The 23,659-nt window shown below is 43.7% G+C and overlaps 1 protein-coding gene across 4 annotated transcripts in view; it reads right to left on the bottom strand.

Annotated features, from left to right (window-relative positions):
• Window positions 1–333: 333 nt before the first annotated feature.
• Window positions 334–23,659, bottom strand: part of BACH2 (BTB domain and CNC homolog 2) — a 181,094-nt gene continuing 157,768 nt past the window's right edge. For all 4 annotated transcript variants that reach the window (XM_083857731.1, XM_083857732.1, XM_083857733.1 and 1 more), the window contains 3 exons: window positions 16,006–17,550; window positions 6,558–6,764; window positions 334–3,352 (listed from right to left, as the gene is read on the bottom strand). In XM_083857731.1, the coding sequence (XP_083713857.1) occupies window positions 2,873–3,352; window positions 6,558–6,764; window positions 16,006–17,550 (2,232 nt within the window). In that variant the 3' untranslated portion in view covers window positions 334–2,872. The remainder of the gene's footprint in view (window positions 3,353–6,557; window positions 6,765–16,005; window positions 17,551–23,659) is intronic.

Raw genomic sequence — 23,659 nt, 5'->3', positions numbered from 1 at the left:
TATCAGTTCCCAAGGTAGAGGAAATCAAGAGACCCAGCACCAGTATGAGGCCAGGTCAAACCTAAGAGCTGCAGCGCAATGGGTTGTGTGGGTGGGTTTTTTAAACCATCGGAATGAGGTCAAGAGTACCAGTTGCACATGAGTTGTTAGTAGAGTAAATCTTCATGTCAGGAAGCAAGTTAAAACTTGGTTTTATACTCATAAAACATTCTATCTATCCATATATATAGGAGGTCACTTAAAAATAAAAAAGGCAACAGAAAAACATATTTAAAATACTGTGTCAGTTGACCCTTCCCTCCCACCCACCCCCGACCCCCCCCCCAAGTAGCTATGACTCTATAATGTGATTCACATTTAGTTTTAAATTCTAGCTTTCACCATGGTCTCATAGAAACAAAACTTCTCTGCGAAGCACAGAACTGCTTTGCAACGTCAACAAATTCAAAGGAAAATCAAATCCCACCTCCCCACCAAAGAGTTTCTCAGTGAAGTTACCTGCAAAGGATGGTTGGGTGGGGTTCAAACATTTTTAGGTTAAGCTCTTTTAAAAAGAAAGGACAACTCCTCCCCCTTTTTCAACCATGTGAACTAGGAGTTTATGGCATTTGTATATTTTTGAACATTTAAAGGTACGGATTTTGTACAGTAATGATTAATACTTAAACATAAATATTCTCCTACATTATATACTAGTTTTTCTTTGTACATGCGGGGAAAAAAAGTATTTTCAACAAACATGGCACATGCTATATGCATTTCCTCCTCAGCAGCTTGGCTACAATTACAATAGTTTGCATGAGGAGGATAAAAGCAAGACTTTGTGGCGAGTGGGCAACAGTCCATGAGCACAGTCTGAAGATGGAAGAAAGTGGAGAGAGGGAGCTGATTCCTCCTCCAGGGTTCAAGATGCTGATCTACTTGAGTGCCTCAAAAAACCACCAGCACACACCTCTAGTGTAAACGTTAGCACAGAAGACCACATTATCACTTAGTGCTACTGAGAAGCTGCTTCCCCACACTTCTTTTTTCTTTTTTAACAGGTGTGAACAGCTGGTCATTTTTTTTAGTGAGAACAAACAATATCAGCCAATAAAGCACATGACAGTTGTCATTGATAAAGCCACACAACCTGGCACATGTAGGGCAAAGAACCACAAAATAAAAACTCAGTACACTTAGAACAGTAATAATTATTAAAAAAGCATTAGGAGGTTGTTCTTCTGTCTACACTGTACATACAGATGTTATGCTTGGAAAGCTGCTGTCTCACACAGTCATAACATGAGTCAACATTAAGATACAAGTCCAATACAGTTACAACTAAGCCAATTCACTGAGTAGTCTCCTTTGAGACAGCGCTCTTTTAGCTGCAGTTTGTGCTGAGGGCAATGCTGCAGGATGAGAGGATCCTGGAACACAACAATTTGACAGGTAAGTGACCAAATCGGGTGTTGGCAAACGTATGTTTTGCTCTTAGAGGATACAGTGCTAGCTGGACTTCCATAAGGAAGCCAAGGTCAACAACTAGGGGTGTGATCCTGCAACTCTGCCTACCTAGGCAGGGTCACTGACTTCACCAGACCCACCTCTGCAACTTGGGCCTGGTGGGGAGAACAGGTAACATCTGAGGACAGCTGAGGTCAGGCTCTGGGGACTAGCCGGAGCAGCATTTGCTTCCATGAGTAAAGGATGCAGAGTGGGGCTGGAGAAAAAGCCCCCAAGTATATTGACGTGATCTCTGTTTGCTTTACTTCGTGGAACATTTGATGAATTGATCCAGTTGTCAAATACACCTTTCTCTAAAGAGTGAAATATACTTTCCCCTATAAGACTCCAAAAGCATCATTAACAGCACTTAAAACTTGGTTTGTGAAACAGAAAGAAGTCTAAATATAAAAATAATTCAAGCAGATTCTCTTTACAAATTGTATAGTGAATTCAGTATTTGGCAAGACCATTTTTATTACATAATGAGCTCCTGAGTGTTTGTCTATTAGATAAAAATTTTCTATTTCCTTTAAGCCATAAAGCAAAGAAAACCATATACTCAAGTTATTCTGAAGTCATGACTTCATTTATGAAAAGAGGTTTGACCAGAAACTCAGTGCAAGTGGCAAAGTTGACCATTACTGTACAGTATCTGCAAGAAAATAAAATAACTCCACATTGCTCAAGTGGCACAAAATGGCTGTGCCAAAAAAATTGTCTATAATAAAATCTCAAATAAGTTTCTGACATTAAAGTTTTATAAATAAGTACAAATTGAATGCTATTGCTGAACTGCGAACTGAGGAAAAAATTTATCGTGTAACAAGTTACCAAACTACTTCTAGCATCAAAGACAAAAAGGAATGTTGGAACTTGTTTGTACAATAGAAATGAAAGTTTCCAGTTTGTAGGATGAGAAAAATTGAGGCATGCAGGGACTCTTGCATATGGATATATATATTTTATATATATTATATATAATATGTACAGTTTAGCTATAAAACTTTGATGTGTAAAGAAGCTGTCTTCAATGAAAAATTGAACATTCAGAGGAAATTCCTGAGTTAGGGTTTTGTGACATGGGCCACTGAGAAAAAAGCTGTGGTTGGGTCCTCAGAGGTGTTATGTCCATCCCTGTTAAGATTGAAATCAACATACAAAAACAGACAGTGTTGCCACTGCTTCGTTCCCTGCCTGAGCAAGGGATAGCACCATTGTGAAGAGAACTCCTGCTTGTAGAGAGGAGGGAATACTTAAAAACAGTATTGCTGCTAAGACCACTGTAGTGTGCACCAAATACGTTCTTCTAGACAACAAATGAACACTGCCACTGGCTGACTGAAGAACACCTGACCAGGTGTAACGTTAAGGTTACGAGTCACTAGGTGTAATCTTTCCTAGGTTGTTCATCTGTTGTACATTTATCAGTCATTTCCTGACAGAAGTCTACTGTGACCGTTTGGCTGCTCTGCTCTGGTGGAAGCTCTCTCTCGGGGTAAGTACCTGCGTCGGCTCCATCCAATCCTGCGCCAGCCGAACAATTCTCCGAGATATTGTTGGGCAGCCAGGGTGCTCCCAGCTGCACTGAGCCTTGCTCTGAGCAGCACTGCATGCTCTCCCCAACACACTGGGAGGTCACCAGGCTCTGCTCCACACCAGCTGGGGTGGGGCTGATGGTGGTGACCGGCTGTAGATCCATGGGTCTGAGAACAGGGCAGTATCGGTGGAGAGCTTGGATCTGTTCTGGGCTCTGCATGTCTCTACACACTTCTTGGGAAAGACATGAGAAGTTGTCTAACAATTCTCCCATGCTTGCTTTCAGCTGGTTCCTTTCTGAGAGCAATTTCTCTTTCTCACACACCTGAAAAAGAAAGAAGGCATCTTAGGCAGAGGAAGGGTCATCCACTGCCTGCTCACTTTGGGCACGTTTGCAGCAGTACCCAAGAACACCAACATGTAACACCTGTTTTCATATGGCCAGAGGAAAAGTCACAAAGACAACAAGTATTTGACCACCACGCTCTGTGTGGGCAGTAGTTTGGGAAATATTTGGAGAAAAACATTTGAACTGGAAGAGGATTCCAAGTTATTCCTACAGAACCGTTCCCTTTATAAAGTAAGGCTGCTGGACAGATGATACAAAAGAACTCTGAACAAAACATTTTGAGGGAGAAGTGCCATTTCCCATCTAATCAGCAAGAAAATGGGTTAATTCCTGAAGTGAAAATAAGCTGCTGATGTTTGGTTCACCCTTGAAATGTCAGGTTGGCTGCTTAGGCTGGGTGCATACCTGGAGCTCCATTACCACTGAGAGAGGTGAGTTTATTCAGAGGAGAGGATCTAAGTGTGCTCTGTGGCCTGCACTATGGCTTGTCCTCTTACATTCTGGTGCTTAATGATTTGGGCTTGATCTAACATAGATATTTTTATGAACCCAGCCTAGGGTTTCACCTGTAAAAAATGGGGTGTTGACTGAGTGTAGACTGCCTGGGATGGTCCTGCATCTCCTTCTGTCTCAGGCAGGTGGGTATACAGCTTGAGAGAGTAGATGAGATTTTGTAGAGTACCAGAACTATTTCCAGAGCTGAGCTGGCCTCAAAAGCAGCGCAGCCACGTATCTCACCTAGTAACACTGCTAAACCCAAGATGTCTCAGCATCTGAGGTGTGAAAGCTCCACAACTCAGATAATCCAACTATGGGTGGTTGTTGACAGCTGATAGTATTGCCCCAGGTCCAGAGCCCACACTGGAGGCATACAGCTGTGTGAATGTGAAAGAGAGCAGTGCACATGAAAAGAACTAACTGCTAAAATATTGATAAATCTATCAAGAAAGCATAAAAATAATAAAAAAATAAACAGATGCTCAAGTACATCTTGAGATGATGAATTATGGAGGAGAATATGCTGTGAGTTTGCAGGGAAAAAAGGGAATGTGAGTGGGTAGATGAATGAGTGAGAGAAAGCAGGCAAAAAAATTACCTATCAAACTCTGAGGATACAACCATTTCACTCACTGTCTGCTGTGAAACCATCTGTGTCAAGAAGATGGGTGACTTACAGTAAGTAACTACAAGGAGTAAAGGGGTCTTTCATAAAAAATACCCAGCCAAGTGAAAAACCCTTAACCACAGCACCATTATGTAATTCATGAGACTGGAAACTGCTGATCACAAAGTGGACAGAAGACAACAAAGGAATTTCCAGTGGTCATATGTTGTGTGTTTATTCTTTTCCCTGTTCCTGTCTTCCAGCTCAGGGGGCTGAGTACACAGAGAACAACTGGTTTTACTATTGAGTAAAATTGAGGCAAAGAAGATATTAAGTACTTCAGCCTTTTCCTCCTTCTTTTTTTCCTTTGTTTTTCCTGTATCCAATAATGGATGGAGATTCTCCTTGGCCTTCCTTTTGTTGCTTGTCTGTTTATAAAAACATTTTTAATTGTCATTTACAGCAGTAGCCAGATTAAGTTCTAGTAGGAGTTTTGCCCTTCTGATTCTCTCCCTGCATAACTTCATGATATCTTTGTAGTCCTCCTGAGTTGCTGCCCCTTCTCCCAAAGATAATAAACTAAATTTTTTCCAAAACTCTCTGTTCAGCCAGGCTGGTCTTCTCCAGTGTCTTGTATCTCGCACGTGGGATCAGCCTGCTCCTGTGCCTGCAAGATTTGCTTCTTGAAGAAAGTCCAGGCTTCCTGGACTCTCCAGCCCTTCAGTACTGCCTCCTAAGGGATCTTCCAAACTAGTCTCCTAAACAGGCCAAAGCCTGCATTCTGGAAATCCAAGGTGGCAGTTCTGCTGACCCTCCTACTTAATTCTCCAATAACCAAAAACTCCATTGTTTTGTGATCATTGTGCCCAAGGAGGCATCCAGCCACCACCTCACCTACCAGCCCTTCACTGTTTGCAAACAGGTCCAGTGGGGTGCCTTCCCTACTTGGCTCACTCACTGCATATTGCCACATATTCAAGTCCCCTTTGCTTAATAGAAACATTAACATTTTTGGGGGAAGAATCCTGCACCTGAAATGGTTTTTGATTCCTCAGACTGAGCAGGGATCAAGTCCACAAGGCCACTCATCTGCCTTTCATTCATTCCCCTGAGATGTGTGTTTGTCCTGGGGAGAGGACTTAAAATTTTTATTTTGGCTATCTGTAGTTTACTATATCAGACAATAACAGCAATGTCACAGGACTGCATGAAATCAATTAACTCAAGCTAATTTTCAAGTGAAGGCTAGAGGTATAAGGCTGAATCACGCTCTGCTGCTAGTCCAGCCCTCAGAGTGCTGCTCCTGGGGCTCTGGAGAGTGAGAGACAGGAACTCTTTCCCATCACCAGCTGAGTGCAGAGGGACAGGCATGTGCAGCTAAGACTGGACCTGCTTCTTCTGACAACCTGATGAGGATCTATCCATTCTTTCCCTGTGCAGAACCTCTGACTCACCCTGTACACACTGTGCATTATACTCGGTGCAGGAAGCAGTTGCTCACTCTTTTGTTTATGTTTGTTGTGTTGTTTGTTTTGCATCAGTGGAGCACTACTCTGAACAATGTTTTGATTTTTCTTTTTTTTCCCCTCAGGGCTTCCGCAGCACAGCATCTGAAGACTTCACAAGCCTTGACAATTTAAGCCTCCCAACCAGCTTGTGAGGTCAGTGTCACCTCCCTGTTACAGACAGGAAGCAGACAGGCACAGGCAGTGAGTCACCCAAAGTCATGCGGCTTTCTGCCACTTGTGAGGTGATGGTAACTCAGCTTCTTCCAAGAGATCCCTGCCTCTTTCACACTATGTTTCCTACAGCTTGAGCAGAAAACAAAGCAAAATGAAGCACAACAAACCCCGCCTGAAGTGTCCATACCACAGGAATTTTCTGAGCAGCCATTTGGCCTCGCTCCAGTCACCTCACTCCCTTACATTAAAATGTGGCAGCACTGTCCTCTGTGTATTCTGTTCATGAATGTACAAACTGACTGAACCCACAGAAGTCTGGACTCCAGTTGCTGTTGGTGCCCTGCAGGCTACAGTGTGAGGGTGAGCTGGGCTGAGGCGAGGGCACAGAACTCACCAACTTGCGGATTTCACATTCCAGGTTCTGAATGCAGTCCAGTTTCCTCTTGCGGCAGCGCTGAGCTGCAATCCGGTTCTTGCTGCGCCGGCGGACATCGTGGATGAACTCGAGTTGTTCTGAGGTTAGCTTGTGCATCTTTATCATCATCTGGAAATCATTCCTTGGAAGATCTGTGATTTGATCAACAGGAAAAGGAAGTTTCACCTAAAACAAACAAACACAAGACAAGAGCAAAGAGTCATATTTTGCTTGCTCAATGGAAGCTGAACAACAGTGAGCGTAAGGAAGATTATCTTTGCTGCCACCCCCTCAATAAACAACAAACCAAGTTTTACATTGAACAAGTTCTTCCCTTGTGGCACATTGTGGAGGTCCAGATGGTAAGGATAAGATGATAATCGTACTTAAATCAGCAACACATATGAATCCTAGATAAAAATTTAATCTTTTTACAAAGCCTTAATAATTTATCACATTGTATTAAAAAAAGGTTCTGTCCACTAAGAGACACGGCCTTTTGGAAACAGTGAAGTGCCTTGCTGCTTTTAAATTCAAACTAGTTTCAAGGAAGGGGCTATTAACACAGCAGGAAACACGTCTCCACTTGGACTGCAGGACTGAAAGTTTGATTAAGTATGAGGTAAAAAATACAACCTGACACCTCAAGTGGATGAAAATACTGTATTGCAATTAGAAAAGGTCACCTAATCAGCATTTCAACTGAGCAGTACACTCTTTAAGAAGAAAGGGTCAGGAGTGTGATGTAATATATTGTATCCTGCTGAAATATTTACATTTAAAAATAAACCTATATATGCTGACACACTAATATTCTTGCAGATTAAAGAGCACTGAAATTGTATTTCTTGAGAAGATCAGAGTCTGACCTCAAGAATCCAAAAAATTATAAATTAAAGCAGAGCAAAGCACAAAGCTCACAGCAGTCTGAAGCAATGAACACACACTGTGTCAAAAGCTGGAGAATGGTGGTATTTTCCTACATGTGCTCAAAGCCTTTTATTTTTTTGCCCAAAATCTATCAGCTTACTCAAATCAAAATAAGCACCTCTCCTTAGAAACTGTGTTTCATTTAGAGCCTCGGACTGATAACTATCAAAAACCTGATGTTTCTCGGCCAACTGTTTTATTTGGTGGTCAAATAAGAATCAGCTGGCAAAGCTGAAGGAGATGCAGGGTAATTCAGTTGACCCCTTCTTTTTTTGAGTCATCCCCTTCTTTTTTTGAGTCATACCCACACTGCCCAAAAGATGGCAGTAAATATTTATGTTTCTGTCCCTATTTGGTACAATCGAACCCTTGGAACAAGAAGACTATTCTGCACACAGGCTATCAAAAAAGGTAAGTTGCTCCAGCTAAATGAAAGATATTGGTAGAAAACATTCCTCTGATATTTAAAGCATGTATTGCCTTCAAATGGTACACTTAAAAATTATTTGGAAATAAGGACAGTAATAACATGGATTAGAATTTGTCTTTCAGTGAGCTGAGTTGTTCAAGCAGAACAGTTTGCTGAGAACACACATACACCAACACAGAGCAGTGGCCTCTGGCATTGCAGTCATGGACTCTCACCAGGCACCTGAACCTGCCAGTAACCAGCTCCTCATCTTGTTTATGGGTGTTCTTGGGTGTTTTCCTGTACCCTTCTAACATTGCTCTGTGCATCGCCAAGCCTGGGGTATGTCAGGTTCTGTGCAAACACCTACCACACTCTGTCAGATGGATTCATGCCCTGAATGTTCATTCATGCCCCTCTGCCCCATGTGTCCAGGCACTCACTACTTGACAGGTCAATTTAAAGCAGCAAAGAATGTCAAACACTGCCCAAACCCTCCCAAATTCTTGCTTGTACACACAAAGGCTGACCTTAGGCACAGTGATGTGAATGACCTTGCTTACATACTGCCAGTTAATGACATGAAAGCTGTTTGATTTCCCCTCCCAAGCCTTTGGATGGTCAACATAAACTCAGTGTCCCTTGCTTTCTCTCAAGCTTCAAGCAAGGTCTGAAAATGAAAACAGCCAGTGCTTTCCTCTGAAAGACACGACAGTTTCACTGCAAAACCAGCCCTTTCATGTTCACAGTTTTTCCTTATTTTCTTACAACTGAAACGGAAAGCATTGTTAACTTTATTTCTCCCTTCCTCTTCCTTTCAAAACATATTTACTTGCAAGGAGGAGATGTGCCTGCAGCTGGAATGGGAATGAAAGAGAAGCAATTTAAATACGTCAGGTAGAAGTTGCTGAAGGGAAATGGGAAAATAAATAAAACCAGATTAATTTAAAAAAAGGGATTGAAAATAAAACCACCTACACAGCGGACCAGGGACTGCTACCAGTAATCCCAGCATAATCCCACTTCTGTCACAGGCAGCACTGCACAGGATTAAAAACGTGAAAGGGAAAGTGGAAGTGAGTCAGACTCATTTCCTTCACCATTCACAGCATTTTTATTGCCTGTCTCCCTCTTCGAAATCAGCTGTCAACTGAAAAAAAAAACAAAACCAACCCACCAAGCTTTTGGCACGGACGCAGTGAATAACTGCACCGGGGTGTTGCTGCAGCGAGAGGCTAAAGTGTTTTACATCTGCACAGGGCAAGACTCTCAGCTGCTATTTATCATAACAGAGTGGTGAGTCATTTTGCTAGAGCCTGCAACTGTGCAGTGGGTGGGATTCATCTGACTCACCCAGAGCTGCCTGAAATGATGGACTGGGACTACCTAGTGTCCTGGTCCCTTCAGACAGCAATGCTGCACGGCTTCTCCCTCCTCCTGGCTGCAGAAGGAGTGGGCTTAAGACTCAGCAAAGACTCTGCATCTTACAGCATCTACGGGAGGTGAAAGAAACCTTGCCTGAGGTGTCTGAGAAAAACAGTCAATCTTTTTTAAGATATGAAAGAAAACCCCAACAAGTATGCTTTCTCGTAATGTTTTCTAATTACTATGATTTTTTTGGTTCTAACTATTTCAAATTAAAAATGTAAGTGGGATCCCTGCTCATTCCAGGAGTTACTCCAGCCAGAGCTAACCTTACAGAGCTCCAAAATCTTCCCTTATCAGCACAATTACTCTTTCCCTGCATTTTTACACCAGCAGCACAATCTTGCTTTCCACCACACAACAAATAAACTGGCACCTTCTACCACCACTGCAGATTCTATTGCCCCAGCTCTGGCTGAAGACAGCCAATCCACTCTGGGTAAAAAGGAAACCTGGTTAGGATTTTGTGACATTCCCCATCCCCCTTCCATTATTAGCATTAGGATGCCAGTGTAAATGTCAATGCTTTGAGAAGCTAAGTCAGAGCAGTGATGTAGACAGACAGGGACAGCGACTGACTCAGCACATGCAAGGCCCATATATAACCAATTAATTCCTTCAAGCTTCACTAGTTAGTGCCAGCTTGGATCATATGCCAGTTGCTGCTGTTCTGCTCATCTATTGTACTAGTTACTGCTGTTGCTCTCCCTGCCCCCTCTTTTTTATCCAGAATAAAGGAAAGGACCAAGGACCTGTATTCACTCAGATTAAAATATAAATGTCAACTCTTGGGAATTTCTTTATCCTATGGGTAACCTTAGCTTTTTCATTCTTTCTTTATATCTTAAGACATCATCTGACCTTAGCCAAGTGCTAGTAAAGGCAATGAACTTCCCGAGTTTCACTTTAACATCACAGTAAAGAAAAGGACAAATACGCTATCCATAAGAAAAAGCACTTGGTAGTGAGCATGAGAAGGTGGACCCAGTTTGTCATTGTACCAGTTGGTCAGTTGCTCCAGAGCTGTAAGAAAAAAACCTGCTGCCTTAATGCCCTCAAATCCTGAAAGCCTCTGACACTTGAACTTGCTGACTTCTTGGAAGGCTCTCAGGACCCACCCAAGCAATCCAGCACAGGAGCTCAATCATATTAATGCCTTTTTTTAAATGCAGAAATGGGTACTTGGCTTCACACAAAAGAGCCCAAGACATTAATGTTGTGCTTCCAAGTACCTTCCATAGCATAAAAGTCTGTCTTCCACAAACACTCAGGAAGAAATTCATTCCAGGACTGGAGCTGAGGTATGTCCACCTGTGTTAGGGGCTCAACTGTCTGCAGGGTATTTCAGGCACCACTTGTGGTCCTACAGACTAGGGACCTATTCCTGTCCTGATTTCACCTGGACAGAGGCTGTCTAAGAAGCACAAAGGTAATGGGCCACAGTTTGTGTGAAGGACAGCCAATACACATTTACTCATCTTGCAGTCTACTGGCACAGGTAAAGCCTTCAAAACACCTCCTTTTTCCAGGTGTCAACTACACCAAGATGGCAGAGGGCTGCAAAAGGGCAATGATGAGCCCAGGCAGCGAAGATCTACCATTGTGTCAACAAACTAGGGTCTAAATTGTCCCACTTCAGACCAGCAGGTTCCACTGTAGACAGTGTGTTCCATCTGACACAAGACAAATGATGGCCCTGTAGTGGTGTGGGGTCAACTCCAGCCTCACCTTGTGAGGGCCATGAGATGTTTAGGTTGGCAAATGCTGCCTGAGAGGGCACTGCTGTGGACCTAGTGGAGGTAGCCTGGGTAACCTTTTGATTTGCCACCTATACTATAGAAGTGGGGGACCAGGCTAATCCCATGGCTGAGTGCTTTAACCCAGCAATCAGGAGATGTGGATGGGGTTCTCATCCTTTAGCCCATGACTTGGACTTGGATTCGGACCACACACTGCTGGTGCTTAGAATGCTGGGCTGATCTCTTCCCATTCACTGCTTGCAGTGTCCCCAGCTTCCAGCCCTTCAAAGGGCCCAGCAGTATGATACTCCAGCCATTTAACAGGCTTCTCTGAGACCAGGGATAGCACAGAAACACAGACAGAAGCCACAAGAATTCTTCTTCTTAAAAACGGAAGAGCAGGCAGTGAATAAGGGAATAAAGTACAGTATTTCTCTGAAAGAGTTGTTTTTGCAGCTCAAGAACTGGAGTACTTCAAGAGCTCATGCAACGTCTTCAGATCAGGGTATAAAAGAATTGGTTGTAGTGCTCCACAGAATAATTCAATGTTTAAAAGGACCATCCTGAAATTTCAAACTCCCGGTGTTGTTGTAATCTAGCAATTCTTTGCTACCAGTATGGAGACCATTCCTACTGAAGAGAGGAAAGAAAACAAAACTCCCATGAAATCTATCTTACAAGACCGATGTTTGACAAGAAACCATTTAAACAGACATTGAGAAACAATTCCCAGTGCTCTGCTGATGCCATCAGGAAACAATTTGCAGACTAATTTTTCTCATTTTCAAATTTGCAAACCTAGTAAAATCAGGAAAGCTGGGATGATCCTCAGATTCTGGGGAGGTATCACATACCACAGCAAGTTAAAACCTTCACATGTATTTTTCTCAGTTGACTTTCTTTCCATGTAACATTCTTCACCGAGTAGGAATATTAAGCAGTGGAGCAGTCTCAGATTAGGTAACTCAGCATAGTTACAGTAGATTTCTGCTAGAGCAACTTTGGTTTACTCCTCTTTTCTGGGGCTCTGACTTACAGTATTTTGCTAGGCACCTGCAGATGAACAGAGAAAGGGTGGCTGCCTGTCACTTAACATGGAGGGGGTTCAGCTCTTGCTCAAAGTTATTTACCTACAATATCCCCAAAGGTCTAATTGCATTAGCTTTTCCTTTATGAAAATTTCCTTTGAAAAGTGAATTACTAACCCAGGCGGGAAATTCTTTTGAAATACAGATGAAAAGACATTGAACGCAATTCTCTAGATAGCAATAGTTCTTGGAAAACTCCACCTCTTACCTCCTCTTACTCTTGTTTATTCTTTACCTCAGTAAACTCACTTATCAAATTAGACTGAGCTGAGATTTCTTTTTAGCTGGTTTAGTAGTACAATCTTTTTTACAAATTTTCTAGCAGATAAAAACTCGTAAGTACTTGCTGAAGAAAAGGAATACCAAGAAAAGTAGGTAGTGCAGAAGTTTCTGTTCCTAAGTAGGTTAACAGATTGACAGACTACTTCCTTCTCAACAATTCATTATTTCAGGGCTTATTGTTTTGTTGTTGCTATTTTAAGCAGAATTGTCAGAACCTGCCTGTAACCACTGAGCTTTAAGTCTTCTCTCTAGTATTATAGCTCAGTAATTGATTTTTCACAACCTGTGGGGGCCTGAGAGAGATGAGTGAAAAGAACAATACAAACTACTAAATATTTCTGTGAAGTCCCAATAGCTCAAGTAACAGCCCTGTTCCTGCAACTCTGTACCATGGGTATCCCCTTGCACTTGCTGCTTCTGTCAGGAAGCCTTAACAAAGGGAGATCTCAGAAGAGTCTTGGTGGCTCCAGGAAGGGAAGCAATAAGCAAGGACATCTTGGAGAAGATTTACCAGTGGTGTTCCAAGGACTGCCACCTTCTCTGACAGTTGTGACTGCCATCTGCACCCCCAACAAGATGGAGGCTCATCACAAGGTGGGGTCAACTTCACCCCCATGGCATCATGATGAGCTCTAGCACTCCACTTCTGGCACCAAATCACTTTGGCCATGTACTCCTGAATGGCAGCTGTTGTGGGAAAGCAGAATGCCTGAAAAAGGCAGAGAGAAGCCTTTCACCTACGTCTCACACAATCAATACTCCAGCAAATGATGTTTTGTGATTAACTCTGGCAGCGACAGCACTCTGGGAGCCAAATTAAGACCAACTAGGTCCAAATTCCAGGGGAACTGAGCAGCCCTGTGAGATAACTGATGGTCAGAGTCCACCAGGCTTATTCCCATCAGGCCATCCCACCCCAGTGAAAGCTGACCTGCACCAGAAGAACCTGCATGGCTGCTCTCCAGAAGGGCAAGCATGTCACCCCCAGATATCTTATCAGGTGCTTTTTGAACAGAAGCCCAGAAAACACTGTGTTTTCTGATATGGAGGGGGAAAGGGACCCATCTGTGAAGTCATCAGGACAGGAAGGGCAAAGCAACAATTTCAGGAATGGAGAAAGATTCCCATGCAGCTTGCAGAGAGGTGAAGAACAGAAAGCAGTCCATTTCAGACAGTTGTGAGTATCTCCTGCTGTTTTAATCACAGCTAAACTGCTAAAAGCAGGTACAGCAACTTATACAAGAACTTCCTGCTGCTGTTATGTATTTTCTACTGTCTGCTTTAAGACACCCTCTACTGAGGTTTCCAAAGCAGCAGATCTTGCAGGATTGCAGGACACACAGCACAAGTCACTGTATTAGTACAGTATTGTTTAATGAGACTGCAAAGTCCATTCTTGTACTGGTAACAAACTTCCAAAGATACAAAATCTCTACCAAAGCACTGGTGCGATCTTTTACCCTTGGCTTGTTCAGGATAGTGCAGTGCAACCTCATGGAACAATAATTTCCTCACATTTTTAATGCATAGCAGTCCTAATCAAAATAACCTGGGTTAAAAAAAAAAAAAAGAAAAAAAAAAAAAAGAAAAGGAAAAAAAGTGCCTTATCAGCAGTCTCAGGGAGAAAACTTGCTCATCATAGTTCAGAAAACTTTCCCCAGAGAAAACCAGCAGCAAAACCAGGAGTGGAGCAAATCTTTCCTAGCACTGTCTCAGAGCCAGATGTCTGCCTGCCAGCAACACATCCAGATGGCCTCCTGTAGCTGCCTGTTTGCTCTTTGTGTGTCCCTTCTCTCATCCATGGTCTCCTTCCTGCACATATTCACATACCTTTTTTCTAGGTAACCACACCAGTCCCCTGTAACCTTCTAATTTCCCTCTTCCAGGCTCGTTTTTGCTGCAGCATATTTCCACACAATTAGGTAATTATGACAGCTAATTAATTATCAAACCTCAAAAGGCTAACCTCCACCCTCTGCGCTGCCTCATGCTGAGCAAGCAGCACACATGAGTGGAAATGGATGGTCCCTGGCCCCTGCTGCCCTCTGCCCCTTGTGTAGGCAGCACTTCACTGAGTAACCCAGCTATGGCCAAACAGAGCTGCTGTAGGGCTTCCCAAATGAGATCTCCTGCACAGTATCCCAGACAGCTTCCCAAAGAGACTGTCCTTTCTGCATCATCCCCTACTTATGGCATCAGGGTGAAGAAGAACTGTCCTCTCAGAATCACTGGTCCAGTATGACCAGAGATTAGGACACCAGAGGCTCCCCAGGCTCTTCAGCCCTTTCTTAAGCTAAGCAGCCAAATAAAGGAAGCACCCACATCTGTCTGAAAAATAAAGCCTGGGATGTAGCTGGAATAAAGACTGAGGGATAGAATAAAGTTCACTCTTTTCATCCTCACTCCATAACTAAGCCCAAGTGGTTCTGAACCGGGTGCACTCAGCATATGAAACCCCCCTAAAGATGCACTTGTTGCTCCCCACACTGAAGCAAAAGCTCTCAGTGGAGTTTTTCAGCATTGCTAGGGGAACCTGATACATGATTTCACCCAGATGTTCTCCAGGTCATGCAGATTCTTAATGAAACTCTGTGAATAAGCATCCAGTCTTTTCCACTTTCTGGGCTCCACAAGACATCTCCTTGATTTAAGTGTGCCCTCAAACTAATGACTTCACCCAGACAGTTTATTGGTCATGGTTAGCCACTTATCACTGCAGCATCTTCAGCTGGCCCATCTCTAGTTTTAGAGAGGGCCCCTCTTTCTCCTCCCTCTCTTGGGAGAACTATATGGAAATTGACAGCTTGCTCTTCAGTCCCAGATCATTCTCTTGTCACTCCCTTAACAATCCTGGAAATTAAAGGATAATCTCTCTAAAACCATTCATGCCATGGCTGCTAGAGCTCACCACCAAACAAAATGTCACAGGCAGGGAACATGCTCTCAAGTCATCACATAATAGAGGCAAAACCAAGTACCTGAACATGCAACACACACACACACACACACACACACACACATGCAAAGATGACTTGAATGCCATTCCCACAGCACAGGGTGCAATTGTTTGAGTAATTTCACACCTCTGCTGGTAACATGCAGCCTGCCTCTTCAAGCAGGCTGCCCGACCCTTGGTGTCAGGAAAGGCACAGCTTGAGGTTGCTCAAACACATCTGCAGCAATAACAAGTGGAGCTGGAACCACCTCAGCAAATTAAGGAGCAGTGCTTTGTGCCATGGAAGTGGGTGAGAGAGGGAGGAAGACAGGACACTGCTGGCAGACTCCAAAGCACATCAATGCACTCTCGTCATTCAACAGTTTGCTGTTTTCCCATACCCAAATTTTTAGAAGTGCTGAACACCTTGGAGGTCAGGCAGACCTATTATTGTAAAGTCAACCATGTGCACTCAGCTGATGAGGGAATAACCAGAAGTTACTCTTTGCCTCTATAAACAAAGAAAGTGCTGGGGAAATGCAAAGTCAGTTGAGAGAATCAAGGAGCGATTAATTGGGTCATAATAACTGTGATATATGTACTTATCTTAAATCCCTACCTCATGCCCTCTGTCTTGCACAGGACATGATTCACTGTCTGCTTCTGAGAATGACCCAGACTCATCGCTGGAGTTTGTTCCATAGGATGGCTCACATTTAATCTGGGCTCGGACCGGGTTGTACAATCCATCCCCCACCACTCCAGGCTCCTGGTGCTCGGGCGCCAGGAATCGGGGACCTTGGGAGCACGGGGAAGAGGAGAGCTCGCAAAGACGCAGGCTGCAGGGAGAGCCGCCGCTGCCGTCCTCTGCGTACGAGTAGGAAGAGCAAGAGCTGGAGGTTCTGGTTCTGGTTTCCAGAGGAGGAGAGCGAGGGCAAACTTTAATTGGCACCGGACAGCTGGTGTTCGGCCGCATCCTTCCCGGCAAGTGATCGGCTGTCAGCCCGCTGTGCGAATAGGTCTGAGAGCTGGGGAGAGACTGGCTACCACCGGCCCACAGACCCTTTGGCACAGCCTCAGTGAAGTCTTTGTCCAAGCTGCTCACACCAGAATATGAATGCACCGAAGTGTTTACTTGGTCACAAGCATTTGAAGAGAATATAACACTCCTCCTGTCCAGTTCCCCTTCTTGCTTACAGAGAGTTTCAAAGCCGGGCCCCCTGAGTGGTGATCCCACTGTGAAGTTGGAAGCATCCTTCTGCATGGCATGGGACTGTCCATAGTTCCCTGTGAAAGGGGCATAATCAGTTTTGTGGTCACCCTGAGTTGTCCCTTTTTCAAAAGGGCATGCTGGACTCCTGCCAAAGTGCTGTTGGGAAGTGCTGGGGAAGCCAACCAAATCTATGCTCTTTGTTCTGTTGAAGAAAGACCGCAAACAAGAAGGAGAAGACCCACTTTTTGGCCTGTCAACACAAGTGGGGCTTGGCTGTTTCCTGTCCATTTCAACATCCCCTTCTTTATCCCTGATGTCAGGTTCATCTCCAGACAGGCAAAGTGTGATGCTTTCTTCATCGTTCTCTTCATTCTGAGGCTCGCTTTTTATCTGCCCCATAGCAAGTCCTGATTTGAGGCCATTTCCAGAGCTCTCTTCACTGAATGTGCTTGCAAAACCTGAGGTACTGATGTGTGATGTGTTGTAGACATTCTTGGTACAAGCAAGCTGGTATTTCTTGTATCTGGGGTACCGTGTTACTGCATCTTTATCCAAATTGTCCTTGCTATCTCTCAGCATGTCAGAGTCAGGCAGCATCCCTTCGCCTTTGTCTGCTCCAGCAACAGTGGTTTCAAAATTGAAGGGTTCTTGGTGCATCCTCTCCCTTGGGCAAGATATTTTTGACGTCTCCGATTCCATCGTCTCCTCCTCATCTCCATCAGAATTCTCCTCATCGTGCATGCGCTGACAGGTGGTATCTTTTTTGCACAGGAACAGGCCATCTTCGTTGTTCAGCAGTTGTGTCTGGAGGAAGCTGAAGCAGGAGTCCTCCAGGTTGTGCATGCGCAGGAACTCGGCGCAGTGGATGACCTCCTGGATGTTCTCCCTGCTGAGTAACAGCTTAGCAGTGTAGGCAAACTGTAACAATGGACCAAATCCCCTGACAGTGACCTGCAAAAAGAGAGAGGGAAATTGCCAGCGTTACCATCAGCTCTTGCTATCACCCCAAGTCCTTCATCATATGTTTAGATAAACTAACAGATCTGGCATTCAGAAATAAATACTACTCAGCACCAGCTGTTCTTCTGTCACATGAGCAATGATGCTACATCCAGGAACTAGCACTGCTCCCTTTATGTTGCTTCTGTACATCACTGTACAGGTTGAACTAAGCACTGTTTGTCTCAAGTATCTTGAAGACCTATGAACTCAGTCTCTGTCCTAATAAAAGAATGACAAAACTAACCTGGACACTAAGTCTTACATGGACTTCACTTTAACTGTGCTACAGCACCAACCATGAAAGCACCAATTCAATTTTGATTCTTCTGGTCTGGTGGAAGGTCCAACGAACAGTGGTTTCAAGCTAAAGATACCACTTAAATCCAAAAAATGTTTTGGGAAGGAAACACAGTATTACAGCAAAATTCAACAGAGAGCATCTTTTTGCCTCTTTCAAAAGCAAACTATTTCGTTTTTTTCTACTCAATTTTTTTTGCAAGCTATTGCTGAATACATAATAGGTAAGTACAAACTGCATAACTTTCCTCCGTCCCATGGAGATTATTCCTCTCATACTGTTCCTGAGTTTAGTGAGCCTGAGGTACAGCTAACAGAAAAGAAATTAATATTTATAGTTCAAATGATGGAAATTATTCTGAGTCCCACCTCAGAATAATTTCACCTCAGTACTTAATTTCCCACCACTTTCTTTGTAGAAAGAGTAAAAACTGCTCCCAGGAGAGTGATCTCCAGTCAGCTGTTCCAGGTCTGACTTATGCACTGCGACTCATCTTGTTTTCTTTCCATACCATCTATGTTTACATTAATACACTATGTATTAAAAAATACACAATTCTCCCCCTCCCCATTTTTCACAGTTGTATCTTTATGTACAGCTATCAAATAAGTTGCTAAGCCACATAGTAAACTACAGATACTGTCTATTTTTGACAAAAATACTTTGACTGCCACTAAGTTCTGTTAAATTTTTTTCTCTCAATGGGTACAAAACAAAGGGATTGGCAAAATTATTCTTCATGAAGCAGCAAGAGGCTGCTTCAGAATCACCACTCACTATCAAGGATTAAGGTTTCTGCACAAGAAAATTCAGTGGTTTGGCCACAAGGCTGAGATTTCAAGACCACAACTCAATTTCCCATTGTACCAACCACCTACTACATGACCCTGGTAAGTCCCTTCAGTCTCAGTTCACGGAGATGCCTTCCTGCCTTTCTTGCAAATAGCACTCATTTATCTGTGTTCCCTGTGTTTTGCATACGAGGCAAAGGCCTCTAGGTGGGATTCAGCACAGCCAACACCCGCATGCCTGTGTGAGGCTGGGATGCACAGCCTGCAACCTCCTTCTGTATGCAGATATTGCTGGTAGGCATCCCCAGCTCAGTTTCTTCTTTTAAAACAAACAAGAAGAGGAAGCACTGCTGTCTCCTTTTTTTTGCAAAATGGCCTAAAGACAGGAGAGCAACCTAGAAAGTAGGAGACCAGGTTCCTTCCTCAGGCTGTGAGGATTGAAACTCCCATTTCTCAGCTCTTCAGAAGGGTATATTTGGTATGGTATGGGATACCCTGAAGGTGAGCTGCTTTTTACTATTCTTCCAATTGAATTCATGCCACTGAGCAAAGAAGCTGCTCAAAAGGCTGGTGAGCCATCAGGCCATGAATTTGTGAAGGTTTAATTCATGACTAGAGTGTATTTGAGTGAATAATCTGGTTCATCTCAATGAAAACCCTATAAAGCCCTATACTGCCTCAGGACCAATGGTAGAGTTCACAGACTTTTATAGAAAATCCTAACTTCCAGAAACAAGCCTTTGTTATTCATAGATCTGTATTTATGATGGTGGATTATGAAGACACCACAAGTGGTGCAGATTTTGATGGGGAGAAAAATATTTTAAAACACCTCTAAAATTGCTCCCAATAGCTATTCCATCCATAATATTACTGCTCTATCTGCTATTTTAAGAAGCAGTGCATTTTCATGCACATACTTACACACTTGCACGTTCCTGTTTTACAATGTGCCTCTGGTACAGAATTGCCAAGATTTACAGCTGGCTATTAAATGAATCTCTGCTTTATCTGTGTTACACTTTCTGCCTATTTGTTAGATTATCAGCTCACTAAAGGCCTATCTGCATTTTATCTATGCAGCATGATTAACAAAATTGCTCGGGAACTTAATGAGCTACTTGCAGGCTGATGGTAAGATCTTCAGTGGGGGGGCTGCACATACTGCTGCATATCTTGTAGGCTCGGCAGCAGCGTAGGTCTGCAGGGATTCTGGAGCACAAACACAGCTCTACTGGCAGTGGTGTCACTTGGCCACTAGGTGGAATGGCTGGAAAGCAAATTAAAATAATTTTCTGTCCTGGGCCAGGGTTTCACCTACCTGCTTGCCTGCCACCCCAGCACAGGCACTCTGCACAGCCTCGGGCTGACTCACACAACCCCACAGCAAGGCTGTCTCCCGTGCTGACACAGGCTTTTGCTCCAGGTAAGTCACCACGACAACAAACAGCAGCAAGGCAGCTGTTAGAGCTGCTCTGTGCTGGATGTATCGCAAACAGAGCCCGAGACTGTGCTGTGGGCTTCCCACGGTGCCCAGCAGACGCCGCATGTGAAGGATGATGAAAACTCCGAGTAAATGTGTGCCTTGACTTCCTTTGGAGATATTACCCAGTGACATAACCTTCACTTTCACAATCTTCAGATTCAAAGGGGGAAAGTTTCTTTTCAAGCACCCGGCGCTTGTCGCTGCCCTCAGGCAAAAATCTCTCTAGTGCCAATTCTTGAAACTGTACAAACAATAACTCTGGAAACAAACGGGTGCAAAGCTTGCTGCCAAGTGTGAAAGCCAGCGCAAGCTCTGCCGCCTGAAGCTGTCTAAATATTGATTCGGCTCCCATGGCAGGTTCCCTGCCTCGGCCCCACCAGTTTTGGGACTGCTTGCATCTGATGCATTCTGGCAGGAAGGCTGGAATTGAGCCACTGGAGCGTGACTATGAACACCGCACATCGGGAAGAAAAGGCTTTGAAGCTGCATGTACTACCACCACACAGGCATTTCTCTAGCCAGAGATAAGGATAGTCTTTTAAAATTATTTGATCTGACTGATGCATTCCAGTGAAAAAAGTCAGTGAAAACAAGTTGATCTACATTTGCAGAAGGAAAGAGATAATTTCTCTGCTGCAACAGTCTTCATTTACATGTGAGAGAGACCTTTGTTGGATGGGTGAAATCCATGCCAGGGTTTTTTTTTTTGTCTCAATTGAAAATAAGCTGTCCAAGAGCTGTTTGCTTTTAAACCTTATTTTCTGTGTAAATTAATGTTTAAGCAGGCAGGTCAGTTTGTGGGAACGTCCACTAGGCACCCTGTCCTAGCTCATATGCCAAGTCACTACTTCCCTGCCTTTCAATCCTTTGCCTTATTCCCATTTCTACCAATTTCTATTGTTTAAATGGAATTGACTAGCTACTAGAAAACCGGGCAGAGAAAAAGTACAGCATACATATAAAACAACAATGCTCACACAGAGAGAAAAGCAAAGATCCTAGCTTCTTGGAGGTTTGATTTCTTTCCCTTATGTTTCAAAGCACAGTATGAGAGGACTTCTCCTGTGTAATTGGAGCATGCCAAACAGCCCACCAAGATTAATGATAAAGCACTTTATTTGTCTTGCTTCTGTCCCCTTGTCTTGTATGCATTAAAACCCCTCTAGTGCACAGAGGACAGGGGTACTGCAGCCCTACCTAGGGTACCTGGCACCCCTCCTTGCTCTGCAGCAATCCAAGAGACGAAGTCCACATGCAGCTCCTGCCTCTACTCTGCTACCACAGGTACACTGCACTCAGTGTGCAGTAGGGAGGTCAGCACCAATTCAGTGTTGTGCTGATAACAAGCCTGACCACTTTTAAGGTGAGGGAAAACAACTTCTCCTGCCCTTTATCTGCCTCCTGTCTTTCAGACTGAGCTAACTGAGCTGGGGGACGTGTTTTGTATGGCCATGCCCTTGTGAGTGTGTGCTATTGAGGAACAGGCTGGAAACAATGCAATGATATGATCACCATCAGGAGATGTTAATCAGCATTAGCCATATTGAATTTACCAGCAAAACATGGACAGCAGCCCTGCAGAAAATAAGCACGCAAAGTCTATTTTAGTTCAGTTTGACATTGCTTTTCTCCTTAGAGAGTCCTGGGGAGTGCGATGCTCTGGTTAGTCCTAATTGATTTAAGTGACCAGACTTCCACTACTTCCTTTGGGAGATCATTGCCAGACTCTACTTAAAACCTCCTTGTGAGGAAATATTTCCCTTATTTTCCTCTATCATCTCTCATTATATTTCCTTGATGCATTCCGGGTAATGCTTTTTCCTTTTGGAGAAATAGTCGTATTGTTGTTAGACTCTCTGCCTTCCCTTTTTCGTTGGTCATTAACGGAAAACTGGCTAATTCAAGGAAAAGAATATTGATCATTGTTGGATGGGAGAGTAAGAAGCTGAGAAGACAGTCAGCAATAAATGCTAGTAAAAGAGCAGCATTAGAGATGCAAATAGAGCATTTTTAGCAAAGCATTCTTCTAGTTCTGGGTCCGTACTATTCTAAAATTAGGAGGAGGGTTAGCTCACTTCCACATTGGGAACACCATCTTTCTGTAAGGGACTTCTAGGTCAGAAATTCTATTTTAAACATAGCTGTACACACACAGGCACCGTGGGAGAAGCAGCACTGGGGGTGAACTTGCCCTGGCTCCCCGTTGTATCCGTGTCCTCCGTGAGGGCTGATCAGGCATGCCACGGAGGCCTCCGTGCTGTTCTGAACACATGGGACATGGCCTCGGAGCACGCGCAGAGTCCGGACATTTCTGCGGATGGGCCGCACTCAGCGTGCGCCGCAGAGTTCATCAGTGCACACTCATTAGCGAGCTGCCCAGACTTCCAGATGTCTCAAAATCCCAGACAAATAGACAAAATCCTCCAATTCTGCACAGACAGTATTTCTTATGGGGGGTGGGAGGGAAGGTTATTTCCAAAGGAAACATGGATGTCTGGTAACCCCGCTCGGAATGGCATCTGTATGAAAAGCTGCATCTGGAGCAGGGAAGGTCAACCCCTGCAAAATGCCAGCAAAGTCTGACTTCAATTTAAAGAGGGGAAAAGTGATTAAGGGCAAGAAAAGATCACTGTAAACATGTAGGAATGTAAAACTTGGCAAGGCAGTATCTAAAAGGGAGCAAGGGAATGTTTACAGTAATCTGATGCAAGCTAACATCAAGAACAGAGAAGAACTGTCTAGTTTGCTATGGGGTGCTATTGGCACTTGCAGCAAAAAGAAATTAAAATGTAGGGACTTTTTTCCCTGACTCTTAACCTAACAGTTAATTCAGAGCTATCTTGGAAGGCTGTCCAGGGAAGATGATGGATACTTTATGTCTGAGTACCGCAAAGGAAAACTAACGAAGCACAACCTTGATCTGGAAAGCTGGGCTTTAAATTAGTAGACTTTTCCAGGGCTAATTTCTGTGTTAATGGGGGCACAGGGCCAATGATCTGCTGAAAAGAGCACTAAACTTCAACAGCAAATGCACATGCAGTTGTTTCTTTCCAAATAAAGCATACCTGGGGCACATTCAAAGAACAAGCTCATTGGTGGTGGTGTGAGAAGGCTGAGCCTTCTCCTCCCCGCCAGGGATACAATGAAATATGCAGAACATTAGTTGGTAAATCCTACTGAATTGGGGATAATTTAGGTGGTGAGACCTTCAGACCCACTGTGAATGCACAAGTCCTGACAGAGCAGGGCAGGCGCATGTTATTGTCTTTACTTATTTGAGTAGACTTGTTAAAACTCAATAGGAGCATTGATAGGTCTGTTGTGAAGCATGCAAGCTTTTCAGGTTAATGGTTTATATGTTTAGTATTTTGATTTTCAGGTTAAATTCATCATCAGGCACCTAAGAACAGTTAGAAACCCCTCATCTCTTATTTCCAATCATAGATTCAATTAAGCCATTTTGTGGGGAAGGAAGAAAGGAAG

Source organism: Zosterops lateralis (genome assembly GCF_965231275.1).
Source record: "Zosterops lateralis genome assembly, chromosome: 3".
In the NCBI taxonomy this organism is placed as follows: Eukaryota; Metazoa; Chordata; class Aves; order Passeriformes; family Zosteropidae; genus Zosterops; species Zosterops lateralis.
The sequence above is the reverse complement of the archived record's forward strand: the minus strand, read 5'-3'. Positions and strand labels throughout refer to the sequence as shown.